The sequence below is a fragment of the Bubalus bubalis genome, chromosome 3 (genome assembly GCF_019923935.1).
Source record: "Bubalus bubalis isolate 160015118507 breed Murrah chromosome 3, NDDB_SH_1, whole genome shotgun sequence".
Taxonomy (NCBI): Eukaryota; Metazoa; Chordata; class Mammalia; order Artiodactyla; family Bovidae; genus Bubalus; species Bubalus bubalis.
Genome location: NC_059159.1, coordinates 105,975,259 through 105,994,446, shown reverse-complemented (window position 1 = coordinate 105,994,446; position 19,188 = coordinate 105,975,259). Strand labels below are relative to the sequence as shown.

At 38.6% G+C, this 19,188-nt stretch overlaps 1 protein-coding gene across 2 annotated transcripts in view; it reads left to right on the top strand.

The window, feature by feature from the left end:
* The window catches only part of DMRT2 (doublesex and mab-3 related transcription factor 2), a 40,929-nt gene extending 22,459 nt beyond the window's left edge, over nt 1-18,470 (top strand). Inside the window, exons 3-5 of one of the 2 annotated variants that reach the window (XR_003108181.2) lie at nt 2,968-3,028; nt 9,226-9,348; nt 16,977-18,470. Coding sequence is in view for 1 of the 2 variants with exons in the window: in XM_025281577.2 (XP_025137362.2) it covers nt 2,968-3,014 (47 nt within the window). In the remaining variant the exon portion in view is untranslated. Of the gene's footprint in view, nt 1-2,967; nt 3,029-9,225; nt 10,519-16,976 lie in introns of those variants that run through there. The other variant, XM_025281577.2, reaches the window with a different exon arrangement.
* The last annotated feature ends 718 nt before the right edge of the window (nt 18,471-19,188 follow it).

The following is a 19,188-nucleotide window of genomic DNA, read 5'->3' as shown; positions in this document are numbered from 1 at the left end:
CTCTAAGTGCCACCAGGGCAGGGCCCCCAGAGGTGTATTCAATGCCTGTTATGATGCCTGGCGTTCAGTGAAAGTTTGTCCAGTTGGTAAATGAAACTCAGGGATGCTAAACTTTAACCAGAAGACATCATTTTTTTGCTTTGTGTTTCAGCTTTTATGTCTTTCTGAAGAGTCAATGAACAAAATATTGTGAACTTCTTATTATATAAGACAAATTACTAAGCAGCCTAATATGTGTACTGAACAAAAAAATGGGATATTTGAAGGAAAACTGCTAACTGATGTATGACAGTGCAGTTGAAACCCTAATCATTCTTAGGCTGTTAGGAAATACTTTTTTAGATGTCTGCTTTACACCTAGGATTATGATGTGTTAAATTGAGAAGAGGGGTTAAATGATTGTGGTTACCAAACATCCTACAGAATATGCACAAACAAACAAAACTAGTGAACAAACTGTTCTCTTGATAGTCCCCAAATGCCTTTAGGAATTAGTAATGGCTCACATCTATTTTTCCCCAAGAGTTAGGATCAAATAAACATGCCTATCCCTCTTCTCAAAAACACCCTTTTTGTAGGCTCAGGCCGGGATTCTTGGCCTGGTTTTCTGCATGGCTATGCGCGCTTTGCTCAGTAAGCGAATGGAATCCACAGAGAACCCCTTGACCACTGTTGGCCAGCTGCCATCCACTACTCCTACCTCTTCCTGCCATGTAAGGAAGGATGGCCAGATGAAGGGTAGTTAGACTCTGAAGGTCTGGCACATGGGGCTTCAGTGTTCCAAACTAGAGGAGCTTCTGTTGAATCTGTCCTTCTTTGTTGGGGAGCAGAGTTAGATAGGAGCAGGTGGCTTCCCAGGCAGTCTCATACTTGGTGCCTTGATGCTCTGTAAATATGTGTCCAATTGTTATTCAGGCTGCATGGGAGAAGCATGAGTGGTGCTCTGCTTCTCTCTTTTCCCAAATAATTCAGCCCCAAACATACTTATCTTTTTGAAACAAAGCCTTGCATTCTGATTGAGTAGGGTTATTTGTTCACCTAAATGATTGAGCAAGCCTCTTATGGTGGCAGTTTAAACAAGGTCATCATGGACAGCCTTGCAGGTCATATGTAAATGACATCTGCTGGAGTTGTGCAGACTTCGCATTATGATCTTGTTTCCCTGAGTTTAAATAATTCTTATTATTTTTCATGTGTTTCCCTGGGAGAGGGGCCACACACAGTCCCACCTCACACAATTTATAACTCAGTTCTTTTCTAACCTTGCAAAGTGCTCTCGGTAACATGAGTGCTAGGAAAAATAATTTTTTCCATCTTGCTATAATTCTAGTGATATTTTTAGCACCTCTTAAATACTAGCACCCCAGGCAACTCCTTCCTGACCTACCTCTTAATCTGGCTCAGTATGGAATAGAATATAAAAAAGAGAAAAAAAGAAATTTGTGGTAATGAGAGATCACTGGAGACATTTACAAGCTCATAAAATATAGGTGAACTTCCAATGTGTGATGCTTATCCAATGTGTGGATCAGCATTTTTCAGAATTCACTGAATATACAAAAAATTAGGAGTCAAATCTGTTTTGGTTTATTTTGTTCCTTGTCAATGAAGGAAATAATGAACTATAAACTGTAAGACTTAATATCATTTCAAAGGGTTTTCATGTGTATGATGTAATTTCTTTTTAAGGTGCAAACTTTTCAGTTCATAATACTTTACTGTCGTTCATTATTGGTCCATGTAATTCCCTCTTATTTTATTATTTTTCCCCCTAATTCCCCAACCTCCGCTTCAAGTTCCCTCTCCCCAATATATTTCCAGCTAATATGTTGATAATGAGTCTTTAAAGATGTGTGTGTGTTACTAAAATATAGACTGCTGTTTGAAACATATTTGTGTTTTTAATTGTGATTCAATCTTGCATTTAATATCATATGGCTGTAGCTAGTTAGCTCAGTATTTTTAACTACTGCAAGGTATTGCATAGTCAGCATCCACTGTATTTAAAAAATATTTTAAAAATTCTGGTAAAATATGCATCACATAAAATTTACCATTTAACTATTTTGAAGTGTACAGTTCTTTGGCATTAGGTACATTCACATGATTCTACAACCATCACTCTTGTCTTTCTGCAGAACTTGTTCATTTTACCAAACCAAAAGTTAACTGTTAAACACGAACTCCGCATTCTCCTTTCCCTTCAGCCTCTGGCAACCACCATTGCATCTACTGAATTTTGTTATTCCCCTACTGATGGACACGGAGGCTATTTGCAAGTCCCAGTACCACAAACCCTACCACCACCACTGACCTCATATAGATCCCCCATGAAGCTGTGCAAGAATTTCTCTGGCTTAATAGAACTAGAAGGAGATTTTGGAATCATAGAGGATACATGGTTTTCTAGAAAGACTGTACCAGTTTACAGTTTCCCCAAAGGTATCCCAAAGTTTCTATTTTGCTATATCCTGCCTTCTCTAGAATTAGCTACTTTTAATTTTCTTCAGTGGTAATAGTCTTATTTTCACTTAAATTTCTTTGTTTACTGAAGAATCTGAGCATCTCTTAATATTCTTTTTAGTTACTCGGGCTTCTGTTTCTGAGAATTACCTTTGTAATACTTTGCTCATTTTAAAATTGGAATTCCCACTTTTTCCTTATGGATTTTCAGGAGTTGTTTGGATATTATTTGGTGCAAAATTCTTGCTGGTTTTGTGTTAAAAGTATTTCCCCCTAAATTCTCATCTCTTAATTTGTCTATGGTGTTCTTTATTATTTTTTTAAACTTTTTATTTTGTATTGAGGTATAGCTGATTAACAAACAATATTGTGAATTTCTAGTGAACAGCAAAAGGATTCAGCCAAATGTACCAATTGTCCCCCAGACTCCCCTGGGAAGTTGATTGTTGATGATCAATTTCCATCTGACAGTGGAAACTGATAATCCTTTTTTTTCCTTTCCAGGTGGGCAGTGGCTCATCACCTCCCATGATCCATCTCGTCTCAGTTGAGGGACAACATCAAGGTAGCTTTGTCCTCTCTACCTGAAAAATTCTAGCATCGCTATTTGTACCAGAAGTCAGCCTTGCGAAATTCCTGTTTTTCTAACTTGCAAATTTCCTGTTTTTCTAATTTGTAACAAACTAGCCAGCAATGATGACAAAATAGGATTCCAGGGGCCAGGAGCACAGGGGAATCATTAGGTTACCACCACCTATTTCTCTTTCATCTTTTTTATTCTCCAAGAAACACATTTTATTGTTTTTGTTTTTGTTGTTCCCGAGTAACTTTATTTTGACACAATCAAATCATCAGTTTTTTAATGTTAGCATTTATGTTTTTAGTGTCTTGTTCCAGAAGTCTTCCACTAACCCTATATAAAAAATGTACTATTGTACATTTTCTTTACATTTTTTGTTCCCTCATATCTCATCTGTATTTTCTTCATAAAGTTACGTCTCACATTTGTGCCTTTAATCCATCTGAAGTACACCTTTTTTTACTAGTCTTGTATAAGGTCCAGCCTTATTTTGCCTTATCTTGGTGACCTACTTTCCCATTAGAATTTATTACTATAAACGATTCATCCTTTTCTTCTTCTTTTGTGGCACCAGCTTTATCTCACATTAGTTCCTGTGTATGTGTGGTGCTGCTTCTAAGAACTCTGTTCTTTGCCATTGGTCTGTTTGCCTATTCCTGGTTCAGTGCCATGCTGTCTGCACAGCTTTGTAATATGTCTCAGTATCTGGTGGGGTGAGTGTCTCCTCCTTGACTGTCTGTTTCAAAATCGCCTTAGCTATTTGTGGAATTTCACTTTCCCATATACATTTTAGAATGAGTTTATGGAATTCTTTAAAAAATCCCCTTGGAAATTTGATGAGATTGCCTTGAGTACATAGATTAATTTGAGAAGCATTGACATCATTCCAGTATTTCTGTATTTATTCAGATTTTCCTTTATGTACTTTAATAGAATATTTTTAGTGTTTATTTTATAAAGGTCATCTATTGTTAGTTCCTAGATACCTTGTAATTTTTGTTATTGTAAATGGCATCTTCTTTCTACTTCATCATTGTCAGCATAGAGGGATATTAACTGCTTTTGTAGATTTATCTTATAACACTCTTGCTAAACTCTAGAAGTTCTAATATTAATACTTTATTGAAACTCTTGAGTTTTCTCTGTGGATAATGCTATTATCTTAGCACAGTAAGTTTTATCTTCTTTGTCTAATCATTATACTTCTTAAGTCTTTTTTTTTTTTCTTTTTTGCCTTATAGCATTTGTCAGTTTCTCTTGTTAAATGAAGAAGTGATATGGGGCATTCTTGTTTGGTATTCATTATTAGTGGAAATAAGTGAAATGTTTCTCTATTATATGTGATGTTTAATATAGGTGTGTGGCATGTAGTTTATTTAAACTCAGGGAAACAGTTCTCTTGGATCACTGATCTTTATTGAATGCTTTGTTTGCATGTTCTTAGGTAATCACATGATTTTTCTTCCTTCCTTCCCACATCACATCATTAAGCATCTGTCCTATGTCAAAGAATGCTGAGAGGATAAAGTGAGAATTGGAGATTATGGGCAGACTTTTTGGAGATAATGAACAATACCAGGGGCAGTTAAATCTATGGCTCTTTAGGGCTTCATAGGAAGCAGTTGAAGGGATTGTGAGAGAAAAAAAAAACTCATTAAAATTGTATAATATGGTGATTAAAAGTAAATTTATTGGGTATTTACTGTGTGTCAGGATCTTAGTTTGCAACTTTAAAGCTGTTATGTCTCTTTAAGCCTCATAATAACCATGTGAGGTGGAATTATTCTCACATTTTAAGGTAGAAGAAACAAAGGCTTAAAGAAGTTGAATAACTTCTTGTTTTCTTGGAATGTTGTGAATGCTGATTGCCTTGAGGAGAGAAACCAGGAAATGGGGGAAAAGGAGTAAAAGGGAAAATTTCACAGATTCTCTTTTGTTGTTGTTGTTCAGTCACTAAGTCACGTCTGACTCTGCAACCCCATGGACTCAGGCACACCAGGCTTCCCTTTCCTTCACTATCTCCTGGAGTTTGCTCAAACTCACATCCATTGAGTTGGTGATGCTATCTAACCATCTGGTCATCTGCCGCCCTCTTCTCCTTTTGCCTTCAATCTTTCCCAGCATCAGAGCTTTAGCAAGCAATAGAGCTAGTGTTCAGACTCAGATCTCTTTCCAAAGCTCATGTCTTTCCCACACACTGTTATTGTATTCCTTAAAAAATCTCTATTGATAACATAAAAGAGATATAAAGATGAAACCCAGTCAGTCATCAAAAGCAAAACAAAATAATTCCATCTCAATATGCTATAAATTTGGGGAAAAGAAAAATGAACTAGAGCTCCTTTGAGAAATTACCAGTTTCAGGACTGGGACCATGAAGGTACAAGATGATCTTGGAACATGTTGTTGCCAGAAAGTAAGAGAAGTTCTCGTAAAAAATGATAGGGACCTGTCAAAAGGGTACAAGAACCAGCTAAAGGGGCTCCTGATGGTCAAATCTGGAAAAATTTGAGCATCAAAAGAAATAAGAACAGTAATTAGTTGTAATCCATTGAATAAAGTGAGAATCCATGAGTCTGTACTAACAAATATATAAATTGAAATAGAAAAAAAGATTCTTCCTTTTGTACACATGATAAACCTGGAGGGAGTGGTGTAGTTGGGAAAATCACTATTTTGCAGCCATCACTGCAGAGATTGTTTTAGGCTTGAATCATCAATGGATGCTAAATTCCCATGTGAAGCAGAATGTTTGCATGGTCTTGAAATGTCTGTCCAGAGGTTTTTTTTTTTCCTTTAGTGCAAGGAAGGAAAATAATAAATATACAGTGGAAAAATTGGACAACACCTTAAGTTAGCAATAAAAATCATTTTCACCAAAAATGGGCTTGTGTGGCTCTAGATTTGATACTTCAAGGGTGCAGCATCATGGTCTATAACCAAATCTGATTATAAGGAAACATGAACCAAACCCAAACTGAGGAATATTTTATAAAATAGTATTCTATATAATAGCTGACCTGTCCTGAAGGACTGAGAACTGTTTCAGTTTAAAAGAGATGAAAAGGACATGACATATAAAATTCAATACTGTTTGTGATCCTTAACTATATCCTATCCTGGAGAAAGGAATGTTATTAAAAAAAAAAGGCATTTGGTACAATTGATAAAACTAGATTATTGACTGTAGAGGAGATAAAACTATGTGTTAAATTTCTTGAATTAGATAGCAATTGTAGCACCATATAAACACTTTGCTTTTAAGGACTATATATTGAAATATTAAGGGGAAATGGAGCATTTTCTAATGGCTCAGAAAGGAAATAAATAATAAAATATGTACAGGTAGAAGAATGAGAAAACAAATGTGGCACGATAGTAATAAATTAGTGAATCTGAGTAAAGGCAATATGGAAGTTCTCTGTACAATTTTTGCATATTTTCAGAAATTATGAAATTATTTCAGAATGAAAAAAATATTGAGTAAGAACTAGTAAAGCCCTTTGTCGAAAGTACTGACAGATTTGACCCTTACCATCTGTGTTTTCCCATAGAATGGATGATGGACACTCCTAAATTACACATTTGTCCCCGAGATGGACTTTCTAGAAGCAGAAAGCTTCTTGTTGGTTATCTGCCTTCTCTTGCTTGTAAATTCAGTACCATTATTAAAAGGAAAGGAGGCGTTTGTTAGTGAATAGAGGTTTTTATTGTTTTCCTTTGCTCAGAATGGTGGATGCCAAGCCTAAGCCTTGCCAAGACTGTTTCCCAATTTGATGTATTTATAATAATAATCTTTAAGAAATCAACCCTCAGTGACACCCTGCACCCGAGGGGAGTGAAAAACCACTGACTTTTGTTTAGTCTCTGCTGTGCTCCAGGATTCTGCATGGAGCTCAGAGTCATGTTGGGGATGTGTTTTGTGTGGTGCCAAGCAAGTCACCCAGATTGTGTTATCACCAATGCTTTGCTTAGAAGTGAACAGAAATTCTGTAAGTTGCATAATACTTCTATTTTTTTCTTTAAAATGAATTTAAAATTTGTAGTGAATACATATAAAATTGTGATGATATACATATAATGTATACTATAAAATTTATAAGATAATCATTTAAAGCATACAGCTTAGTGGCGTTAAGTACGTTCATATTGCTGTGCTACTATCATCGCCTTCCATCCACAGATCTTTTCATCTTGAAAAGCTGAAATTCTGCATTTATTAAACAGTAACTTCCTTCTTCCCTCTCCCCACCCCTTTGGCACCCCTTTCCAGACTTTGGCAACCACCATTCTAGTTTCTGTCTCTGTGAATTTGACTACTCTATGTACCACATATACGTGGATACTATATTTATACTTTTGTGACTGACTTGTTTCACCTAGCATAATGTCTTCAAGTTTCATCCATGGGGCGTGTGTCAAATATTCTTTGCTTTCAAGACTGAATATTATTCTACTACATATATGCCACATTTTGTTTGTCATCCACCTGTTGATGGACATTTGGGTTTTGTCTGCCTTTTGGCTTTTGTGAGCAATGCTGGTGTGAACATTGCTGTACACATTTATGTTCAAGTCCCTGTTTGCAGTTCTTCTGGATATATACCTAGAAGTGGAATTGTTGGATCATATAGTAATTCTATTTTTAATTTTTTGAGGAGCCATCATACTTTTTCTATAGTGGATGCACTAATTTACATTCCCATCAGCAGTACAGAAAGCTTCCAATTTCTCCACATCCTCTGTAACACTTGTTATTTCATTTTATTTTACTAGCAGTCATCCTATTGCATATATCTCATTGTGATTTGAGTTGGATTTCTTTTAAATGCAAACTCCCTTGAGAAGGAAAAGCAAATATTATCAGGTTATCAGTACTCCAGAGTGAGTAAGTTTATAAGGTTTTCTTTTTTTCTCAAAGTGACAGCTCCCTTTAGAATGGCATGTATATGGATGGAAAATTACTTGTAGTATTTAATCTAACCCTGAGATAAGAGCCAGAAGGCCTTTTTCCAACCCATTATTATGAGGTCTTTGATAAATCAATATAATTCACAAAAGCCTCAATTTCTTTATATGAAAAATGTGCATAATACTCTATAGCAATGGCCCTCAAGCTTTAGCACACATCTGAATCCCCTGGATGGCTTGATAAAGCACAGATTGCTGCACAAATCCTCAAGGTTTCTGAGGAATTTGCATTTCTTCCAATGGTGCTGATGTTGCTCAGGCCAGGGACCACACTTTGAAAATAATGGCACTAAGGATTTGTTTTAGGAGTGAGATAATGTAAATAAAATAAAATAATTTCCCACAATTATTAAACACTGTGAAATGCTAGAGATTAATTTAATCGCATGAGGACAGAGAGGTCTCATAAGTTAGGTGGTGGAATCTAATAGAGTGATACTTTTCAGGACTGCACTAAATCTCAATGATTTGAGCTTTCTGAGAAGTAGGCCAATGAGGAGAGAGTAGGGGATATCATGAAAGAGATGGACTTTGGGAGTGAAGCTGGGAAAGTGTCAAAACCTCATTTTATCAAAGGCACAAGTTTTCCCAGGACCAGTTCTAGTGCCTACTTGAGGCTTCTGTATCAGTAAAGAATTGTTTGGGTGCAAGGATGAGAAAATTCAAAGAATGGGCATAATAGCTACTTAAACAATTAAGGGCTTACTTTTTTTCTCATGCAAAAAGAACTCTAGAGATAGAAAGTTATTTGTATTGATCCAGTGGCTCAAGGATTTCAGTATTGAGGTCTGTCAATTTTTGCCCTCTGTCATGCATACAATATAGCTGCTGCAGTTCCAGCCATTACACCTGCTCTCCACACACGTATTCATGGAAGCAGATAAAGAGGAAAGGTCAATGTTTATGACAGGAAAGCAAAACTTTCTCAGACATTTTTGTCTGGTTTCTGTTTATGCCTCAATGTCCAGAACTTCCCTTGTCCATTCATAGCTTCAGTGTGGCTGAGGAATGTTTCAGTTGAGTACATAGCTATTTAAAACTAAATTGGAATTTTGTCAGTAAGGTGGAATGTGTCTGTCCCAGCTTCGTAATTTTTCCTGCCCCTAGTGATTTTAGGCTAAGATGGTCAGGGCACCGTGGGCAAAGCTGTTAGTCTGAGTTCTCTTTTTTTTCTTGTATAACTTAATGTACTTTTTTTTTTTTTTTTACAGTTATTGTCATCATTAGTACTTTAACATCTATAACAGACTGAAGCTGGAGAGTACTTTTCACTCATGTTGGCTCAGCTATTTCTCCAAGTCACCTTGGGAGATCTTATCAGCCCTATTTTGTAGGTATGAGAATAGCTACTCTTTTTCCATTTGTATCTCTCTGAATCCTACCACTTCACTAAGTTTCTGTCATCCTGCTTTGGTCTCTCCCACAATGTGATATGCTTTCCAAATTCCCCAAATCCTAACATTTTCCTATGTCCCATTGCCCCTGGGAACTCTGTGGTGATCAAGCTAATCTGATGGACTGATTCATGGGAAAAACCGCACTTAAGAGGTGAACTCTGAAAGTAAACTTTGGCTGTCATTGTGTACAAAAGTTTTTCAGTCTGTGTTCTCATCCAGAAGTTAATGCCTTTCTTAGCCTTCTAATCTACTCGCCATGGTGTAGAGGCAATAATGAAGTCCACCTTATGCACTTTTGAGAATCTCCATGGAAATGTGCTTTGTAAACATGAAATCATATATTTATTTGTGGTTTCTTACTTTGAGTTTTCTTTGTGAGCTTGACTGGAGAATAAATACAGAAATGATATCTTCCCAGGATGGTAACATTGTGAATATTCAGGGAGATTTGAAAGAGGAAAGCCTGGTAGCTGGGCCATCAGGCTCCTGCCAGGAAGGTAACCTCCGGAGTAGATGTTCTGGGGAAGACAGTGGAAAGAGGGCAGAAAAAGGAGGAGGTATAGGCAGTGGCTAATGGACAAGGCTGGGCAGGTGAAAGGAGAGTGGGAGGAAGTGAGTGCTGATACTGGAAGTCTCACTGAAGATGAAATAAGGGGGCCAGGTCAGGGACAGGAAAGTGGAAATGGGGGCAGGGAGCTAGGCTGGCTTGCAGGAAGCACCAGAGTGACTAGAAAGGAGAGGATATTCCCAAGAAAGTAGGAGTTGGGGCAGAAGTGAGCCACCATAGATCAGTTCAGCCAATTTGAGTCCAATTCAGCAAACATTTGTTAAAATTTTTCTAAAAATTTATTTAAAATTTAATTCTGATAGAAATATAGTTGATGTATAATATTATATGTTACAGCTGTACAATATACTGATTCACAATTTTGAAAGGTTATATTCCATTTATGGTTATTATAAAATATTGGCTGTATTTTCTGTGTCATACAGTATATCCTTGTAGCTTATTTTGTATCTAAGAATTTATACCTCTTGATCCTCTGCCCCCTTTTTGCCCTTCCCTCTCCCCACTGGGAACCACCAGTTTGTTCTCTGTATCTGTGAGTCTTCTTCTATTTGTTATATTCATTATTTTATTTTTTAGATTCTGCATATAACTGATATAATGCAAAAAAGTATTTGTCTGTGTGACTTTTTTTCACTTAGCATAATGCTAAGTCCATCCACGTTCCTGCAAATGGCAAAATTTTACTCTTTTTTATGGCTGAGTAATGTTCCATTATATCCTTTCATCTTCTTTATCCATTCATTTATTGATGGACATTTAGATTGCTTTCATATCTTGGCAATTTTAAATAATGCTGCCATAAACATTGGAGTACTTGTGTCTTTTTGAATTAGTGTTTTCTTTTTTTTCAGATACATATGCAGAGTGGAATTTCTGGGTCATATGGTAGTTCTATATTTAGTGGGACTTTTTTTGCTCTTTTTTAAAATTTATTTTTAATGCAGGATAGCCAACACAACATTATTTTTGTTGTGTTTTTTTGAGAAACCTGCATCCTATTTTCCAAAGTGTTTGCACCAATTTACATTCCCAACAATATATGAGGGTTCCCTTTTTTCCACATCTCACCAGCATTTGTTCAGCAAACATTTATCAAGTGTGATAGAAAAAAAATAATCCCTACCTCCTCAAAAAAAATTGTCCTTGTGATCCCTAGAATTTGTGAATCGACTACTTTGTATTTTGCTGGTATAATTAAGTTAATGAGCTTGAGATGGGGAGAGCAGCCAGGTGGCTCAGTGTAATCACAAGCGTCCTTGTAAGTGAAGGGGGAGGAGAAAGAAGGATCTGAAGAGCTGGTAGCTTTGAAGTCTGAGAGGAGAGCCATAAGCCATGGAAGGCAGGTAGCCTCTAGAAGCCCAAAAGCAAGGGGAATGGATTCTTTTTTACAGCCTCCAGAAGGCATGTTGCCGTGACAACACCTTGCTGTTGGTCTAGTGAAACCCATTTTGGATGACCTTCAAAACTATAAGCATATATATATATATATACATATATACATTTATGTATTTTTTTTGCTTATGTCCACTAAACTCCTGATAATTTGTTGTCACAACAAGAAAAAAACCTGATACATTGAGAAAATACCAGATGGTGCTACGGATTGGGAAATATGAATAAATAAGGTATTAACGCTAGCCTTTAGATGACTATCAACTCCCTGGTCCAAGTCAGTGATGGTCAAATTTAATGTGACCAGGAGGATTTTTACTAAAATATAGATTCTGACCAATGAGGTTTTAAGTGACCCCAAGATTCTACACTGCAAATACTTCCTGGGTGATGCCTGTGCTGTTTGTCTGGAAAGTATGCTTGGTTTAGCAAGGGTCTAGACTGTGAGTCTGTCCTAGGGGCTGGGAAACCACGAACAGCAAAGCTTCTTAGTTATGATGGAGAAAATTGTTGGAATATCATTTGACACTAAAATTTAACAATATGAAACTTACTAGTAGACGAAACTTGGGGCTTCAGACTCTTTAAAGGATTGTTGTGATAAACAAGATGTATGTGAAAGCAGTAGGCAATTTATAAAGGTAGGCAGGTGGCAGGTAATATGCACTGTGTACACATTTTAGTTTCCCCCTTTGAATGTCAGATGAGAGCAGTTTTGGCAAGAAAGTGCAAGTGTCATTTTGGACTCATACTTCCTTTGCTAAAGTGAAGGAAGAAATATTTGAATTTAAAACACCTCAGTGTTTATCCCAGTCATTTTTCTTTTATGTCTTTTAAGTCCTCTGTTCTGCTCTGGTTATACCACACATATGGAATGCAACACTTGAAAACAAAAAATGTACAGAGAATAAAATAGTAGTCACCTGTTACTCCATAATTCAGAGATTACCAGGAAGTAGAATTTTTCCAAGAGCTTGATTGATTTGTTACTCTTTTAGAGTCTGTGCAGACTTTTGTCTCCCTTAAATATTTTAGAAGAGAATAACTGTATGCCCTTGTGTTGTGCACTGTTATTAACATCCTGTAGTGATATTGTCTTTAATAATTCTTTTCACATCAGGGAACACTTTTCCATAAAGCAGTAGTTCTCAACTGGGGGCTATTTTGTTCTTCGGGAACATTTCACAATGACTGGAGACACTTTTTTATTGTCGTGACTGGGGGTAAGTTCCTGCTGGCACCTAGTAGGGATGCTCCCCAACATCCTTCCACGCACAGGACAGCATCCACAACATTAATTATCTGCTTCAAAATGTCAGTGCTTAGTTTGAGAAACTCAGCTGTAGAGCAGAGGGTTGCAAATTGTACTGGTCATCAGTCATCTGAAAGGCTTGTTAAAGCAACAATTGCCCCCTACCAAATTTCTGATCTAGTAGGCTTTGGAGGAGGCTGAGAGTTTGTAGTTCTAACAAGTTGTCAGGTGATGTTGATGCTGGTGGTCTGAGAGCCACACTGCGAGAACTATTTCCATAGGGCTTAATAAATTACATGACTTTAATTGACCCCATATGAACTATTAGCTCCTTAATTTGGGTCCTGACTTATATTTAGTAGTTAGGCTTATCATATTGCTGGTGTGTTGCAAACATCACTTGGGCCCAGGCCAGGTCTCTTCCTTTCTTGGTATGTCCTGGGATGCTGAGAATAGAAAATAGGTCTCATTACTGTGGACCAGATGGTTTCACTTGGCTGTGTGGACTCGGCACCATATAAATGGCTCCAAGGACATATGAATGAGTTGTTGGCCTGGGGAAGATTGATAGAGAGAGGGGAGAGATGGAGCAAGTGAATGTGGAAAGGAAAGAAACATCCATTTTTTATTGTGCTATGACACTCTCTCACTGTATCTCGAAACCACAACACACCTGTGCAGAGTTTTGCAATTTCTTATAAAAACATGGCCTTTTAGTCTGGAATGGTAGATTCTCAACCTGACACTATCTTAATGGTATTGCAGTCAGGTTAACTTTTCACTGTCATCACACCAGAGGGAAGATTTATCGCTTGTGTCTCTGGGTTCATAATCTGTTTTCCAAGCATCCTTTCTCCCACCTTGCCTCCTGTTGCCCTCAGTCCATTCAGCATGAGCAGAGCTCACTGCCCCCTCTCATAATGCATCATATTGAGACCTTGCACAGAGGTGGCAACTGAATTCAGGGTTGGGGAAGCTAAGTCAAGTTGGAACTGAGAGGGCTGGGGTAAAGCACGGGTTAGATCAGAAAGATCCCAGAAGCTGTGGGTCAGAAACCAAGGAAAAATTGTGCTTAAAATGAGGCAGTATGTCAAAAACCAGATAAAGGTTAGAAAAGCACTGGGGCCAAAGCATGCAGGAATGGGAGTGTTCACAACTGAAGTGAAGCCCTTTTTTTGAAGCCTCTTATGATTTTTACTTGGCCAGTGAATAAAATAGTGCTGGTCTGTGAAGTGCTAAGCCAGTTCATCTGGTTGACGGGGCAGACCTCAGAGCATAAGAATAGTTGATAATTTTCTAGGTGGAGCACAGAGATGGGCATATAGGGATTTCAAAGATACTGCTAATATTTCTTTCCTCAAGGTGTGAATGCAAGTGGATTATTTTATTACTATCTACTACTTAGAAAGATATTAATCAAACACCTCCTATTCCTCAAGATAATTTTCTCCCCCTTTCAGAAATAAGGAAATGGAAACTGAGAAAGAGAGGTCATTTGCTCAAGGAAGTGTGGGGCTGGCATGGGGGTACCCAGTTTCCTCCGTCGAGCCCTGCTCTCCTCTCTCACTGAAGTATGAGGCTGTTTGGGTCACAGGCGGTTTCCCAGGTTTCCTCTCCGTGGGTCGGGGGTCACCCTGTTGCCCAATCACGGGTGCTCACAGCTCCAGTATTCCAGCCTGCTGAAATTTAGCCACTTTTCTATGAAGATTTTTTTACCGGTTTCTCTTCAAATATTAAACAATTCTCAAAGCATAAAGACAGCAACTCGCTTCCTTTCTAACCTGAGAATTTGAGGGGTGGAGAGTGGTGTTTTGCAGCACTGAAAATTAAAATTGGCAGTTCCATAAGTATTTGACACAGCCATCCCTGATGAAACGTGTGAGCGGCAGTGCACATTGAAAGCCTGCTGTTTAATCAGGCCCACATCTGACCACATGGGAGCCCCACTCTTACCGTTGTGAGAGTCATGCCAGCCTTTCCTATAAAACAGTCCTGCTACAGTTAGCAGTGCTCTGCCCTCATTCACTTGACTTGAGCAGGGTCTTAGCGGCACTGTAAAACCGAGTTTACGGCGCCCATGAGTCATGGAGGGAGAGAGCTGCATGGTGGCTGGAGCCAGCGGCAGAATCAAAGAGGCAGAAGGTGGGGACCATGGTTTAGGGATCTCGAGGGCCTGGGAGTCATAGATTAATACCCACATCAGGGCATCCTGGGGGAATTGCAGCATCCTAAAATTTTGGAACAAAGTAGACCGCCTAGTGCAGAGTTTTTACAGGACACACCCTGATAGAAAAACCAGGGCTGTGTTACTTTAGCTAGAGCCAAGCCAGAGATGTGTGTCTTTATCTTGATAGTCTTTGCATCTGAAACCTGGAAGCTGCCTTGTCTTGCAATCTCAGGTCTTGCTTTCAAATAAGGTATATTTAAATATATTCTTTAAAAATACTTTTTCATCTTCACAGTTGACATCAGGGTAACTAAACACTGTGATTAGAACTGCCCACCCCTCTTTGCAAGCCAGCCTGGCCTGTCCCCATGGCCTGAGTCATTCTGCTGCAAAATGAGGTCTCAGTGGTTGCAGCCAGGTCGCCAGGTGTCAGGCCTGTGGTGAGCACTCTGAGGCCACTTCCGTCTCAGCACTGCCCACTAGGTGACGCCTGTGGGTGGAAGAGGCTCTCCATAGTGCGGGCTTCCTTGCTTTCTTCCTTGCTCGGCTCACATCTTGCTGAGAAGATGCTTGCATGGCAAGAACTGAAGAAATTATTCTGGCCTACTTGCTTGGAGAGAGTGCATGTGAGGATCTCAGCTCCTTCTTCTGAGGGATATTGATGTCTTTGCTTAGCATATGTGATGGTCTAATTATAAAAGAAGGAAAAAACCCAAAAGCCTAGCATAGCCCAAACAACTTAAAGTTTCTGGGTAGGTTTATAGCTGCTTTATCAATGTAAAAAAATAATGTCCAAATTAAGGTGACTTGCAATGGTCCTAGAGTAGTAACTATGAGATTGTGTGGGTAAGAAGATTGGAGACGGATGTGACTGGAGCAGTTGTATGACTGTTTTATGCTGCAGCAGTGGTTCTCAAATGGGAGCGCATCAGAATCTCTGAGAGAGATTGGCCAGCCACAGATTTCTGGGTCCCACTCAGACCCAGAAATTCCTGATTAGAACATCATGGGCGGGGCCTGAGAATCTGCATTTCTAAGTTTCTAACGGATTCCCAGGTGATTCTGACGCTGCTGGTCCAGGGACCTCACTGAGAGAACCACTGCATGACAGCATTTTGTTCTGAGTATGGGGGTGGGGGGGTGCCGGAAATGGGCGGAGAGGGGGTGGAGGCTAGGAGCTGGGATATCCTGGAGGAGCAGGGGGACAGTGAACTGGGAATCTGTGTAAACAGAGGTTGTCTTTTAGTTATAGCAAAGTCACTTCCCCTTTCCTTGTATAGCTTTTCAGATGTTCTTATTCCAAAGAATGCCAACAACACATTGTGCTTTTGATAGATAAATCTTCTGGGCAGGGATAACTTGAATCTAATGACAAGTCAGGGACAAATAACCAGGCAGCTGGGCCATTGCTGGAGATACATTGAGCTGATTTATTTAAATTCACTCGATTGTTTTTCTAGTAGGGAAATGAAATAGTCTCTGTGTATCACAGGTGTTCAAGTGCTTTTTTTTAAAATGGCTAAATATTTAAAGTGACAGACAAGGTTGAGAAGGTTGTATGAAAACACATTATAGCTGGTAGTTTTTGAACATCTTAATTGAGATTCTTGGTTCTTTATAAAAAGTGAGAGTGGGTGTGTAGGTATATATGAAAATAGTTATTCCCGTTACACCCCAAACTCCTCTTGAAGTGTGTTTGCATGGCTTAAAGCATCTTTGTATGACATAGCTTCTTTGTACAGAATTTTTGATGTTTATGCTTTTTCTTTTTTTCTAAACTAATGCTTCTGTGCGGCACAAGATAGGTTAGTTTGATCTCCATTCTGTAAGTGAGGACTGTGGGACAGGGCAGCTAAATAATAAGCCAAAAGTTACTTGGTTTAGCATCAAAACTGGAAACAAGAAGGCCTAGACTTGAGTTTCCAGGCTCCATCTCCACTTTTCACCCCTGCTTTCCCCACAGGACTCCTTCTATCAAAGCATCTCTTGTGAAAATTTCCGTGAAGTTTACTGTAGTTGCATCTTTTCCTCAGTTATAATTGGGGTCCCCTAAGATGTAGTGAAATATCTAGCCCTCAGGTTGATAGCAAGGCAGGCAAGAATGTTCCTCTCTATCTTTCATATAATGACAGTTAAATCCCTTTCACAAGAACATAGAGGTTTTGCTCTGTTTCTAATTTCAGAACAATAAGTTTCCAATGCACCACCACCCACCGGAAAAAGAGTGCACGGTGACTGACAAGGTGAGGTCTTTGTTTGGTTGTATTTCAAATCTTGCGCTTTCTGAAATCCCTAACACTTTGGTTATAAATCACTAAAAGGTAGATGTTCTCTAAAATGAATTTTGCATGAAATGTCAGTTGGAGTCTAGGGGACAGCTACAATATTTACGACTGGTGGTATTTCTTAGGAGAGAGAGAAGAAAATGAAGCCAATATAGTTTAGTACTGGGGGGTGGGAATAAAGGGGTGAGGAGAGCAGATTTCTTTCACTCACTCAGATACTTTGTTTCAGCCATTTTCAGTGCAAACACAACTCAGGGTGCTCATAGTGGAGCGTTCAGGGATGTTCATCCATATGGTAAAGAGTGGGTTGGAAGAACTTGGGCAGCTGTGCTAAGGGGAAAATAAACAAACCTAAAACTACTATGGGAATGTATTTGTTAGTAAGGAGATTGTTTTACTAAGTCCTCTATTTCTGAAAGACAATTCGACCCTAGTCACAGCTCATGGTGGTTTGCTTTCAAAAGCAAACTGCTCTGTTTATTTGGGGGAGGAAATGTTGCAGAGATAATGTAACATCCAAGTGTCCCCCTTCATTGCTGGGGAAACAGAGAACATCTCTGCCTGCCATTTGAGGGCCAGTGAGTCAGATACAAACTTATATTTTCAATGTTTTCTCCGATTAAGTATTCCTTGCTAACTGCTCTAGTCCCATGGGCCTCTTGAGTATTTCTGTCCTGTGTCTTTGCTTGAAAACTCTCTGTATGGTAGAGTGAGTTTCTCTTCCTTTGTTACTCAAGTGGTTCTTCATTAAAAAACAAACAAACAAAAACCTTCATTGAGGTAACTCCCTGTCTTAGCTCAGGCTGCTTTAACAAAATACCATAGACTGGCGTGGGAGTGGGGGGCGGGTAGTGGCTTAAATAGCAGACATTTCTATCTGAAAGTTCTGGGAGCTGGAATGTCCAGGATTAAGGTGCCAGCAGATTATGTGTCTGATGAGAGCTCTCTAGTGGCAGCTTTTTTAGCTGTCCTCACATAGCAGAGAGCATCTTCTCATATGGACACTAATCCCATCTTGGAGGCCTCACCCTCATGACCTCATCTAAACCTAATTCCCTCACAGACTCCACCACCAAATACCATTATATGAGGAATTAGGGCTTCAACATAGGAATTTTGAGGGGACACAAAACAGTTGATAAGATTCATGTACCATACACTCATTTAAAATTTGTAATTCAGTAGCTTTTTATTATATTCAGTGTGTAACCATCACCACAGTATAAGTTTGGAACATTTTTAATGACTTAAAAAAAATCCTGTACCCATTAGTAGGCTCTATCTAAATAAATCTATATCTAGATATATAATTTCTCTGTGAAAGTGAAAAGTGAAAGTGTTAGTTGCTCAGTCGTGTCTGACTCTTTATGACCCCATGGACTGTAGCCCACCAGGCTCCTCTGACGATGAATTCTCCAGGCAGGAATACTGGAATGGGTAGCCATTCCCTTCTCCAGGGGGTCTTCCTGACCCAGGGATTGAACCTGGGTCCCCTGCATTGTAGGCAGACGTTTTACCATCTGAGCCACCAGTAGGTTGGCCTATTTAAGGTATTTCATAAAAATGGAATCATATAGTATGTGACATTTTGTGAGTAGCTTCTTTTACTCATATAATGTTCTCAAAGTTTCATCCAAGTTCTAGCTTGTGTTAAAACTTTCATTTTTTAATGCCAAGTAATATTGTTTTGTATGGATATGCTGTATTTATTTATTCATCAAATGATGGATACTTGGATTTTTTCTGTCTTTTGGCTTATTGCCATAAGTAGTCATGTGCAAGTTTTTTTTTTTTAATGTGAATAAACACTTTCATTTCTATTGGATGCATACCAAGGAGTAAAATTGCTGGCTCATATGACAACTCTGTTTAACCATTTGTAGAACTGCCAGACTCTCTTTCAAAATGACTATACTATTTTTACTTTCCCACCAATAATGAATGGGAGTTCTAATTTTTCTGTTATCTTTGCCAACACATACTATTGTTGTCTTTTAAATTTTAGCAGTCCTAATGGGCATCTGGTCCCATCACTTCATGGGAAATAGATGGGGAAACAGTGGAAACAGTGTCAGACTTTATATTTTTGGGCTCCAAAATCACTGCAGAT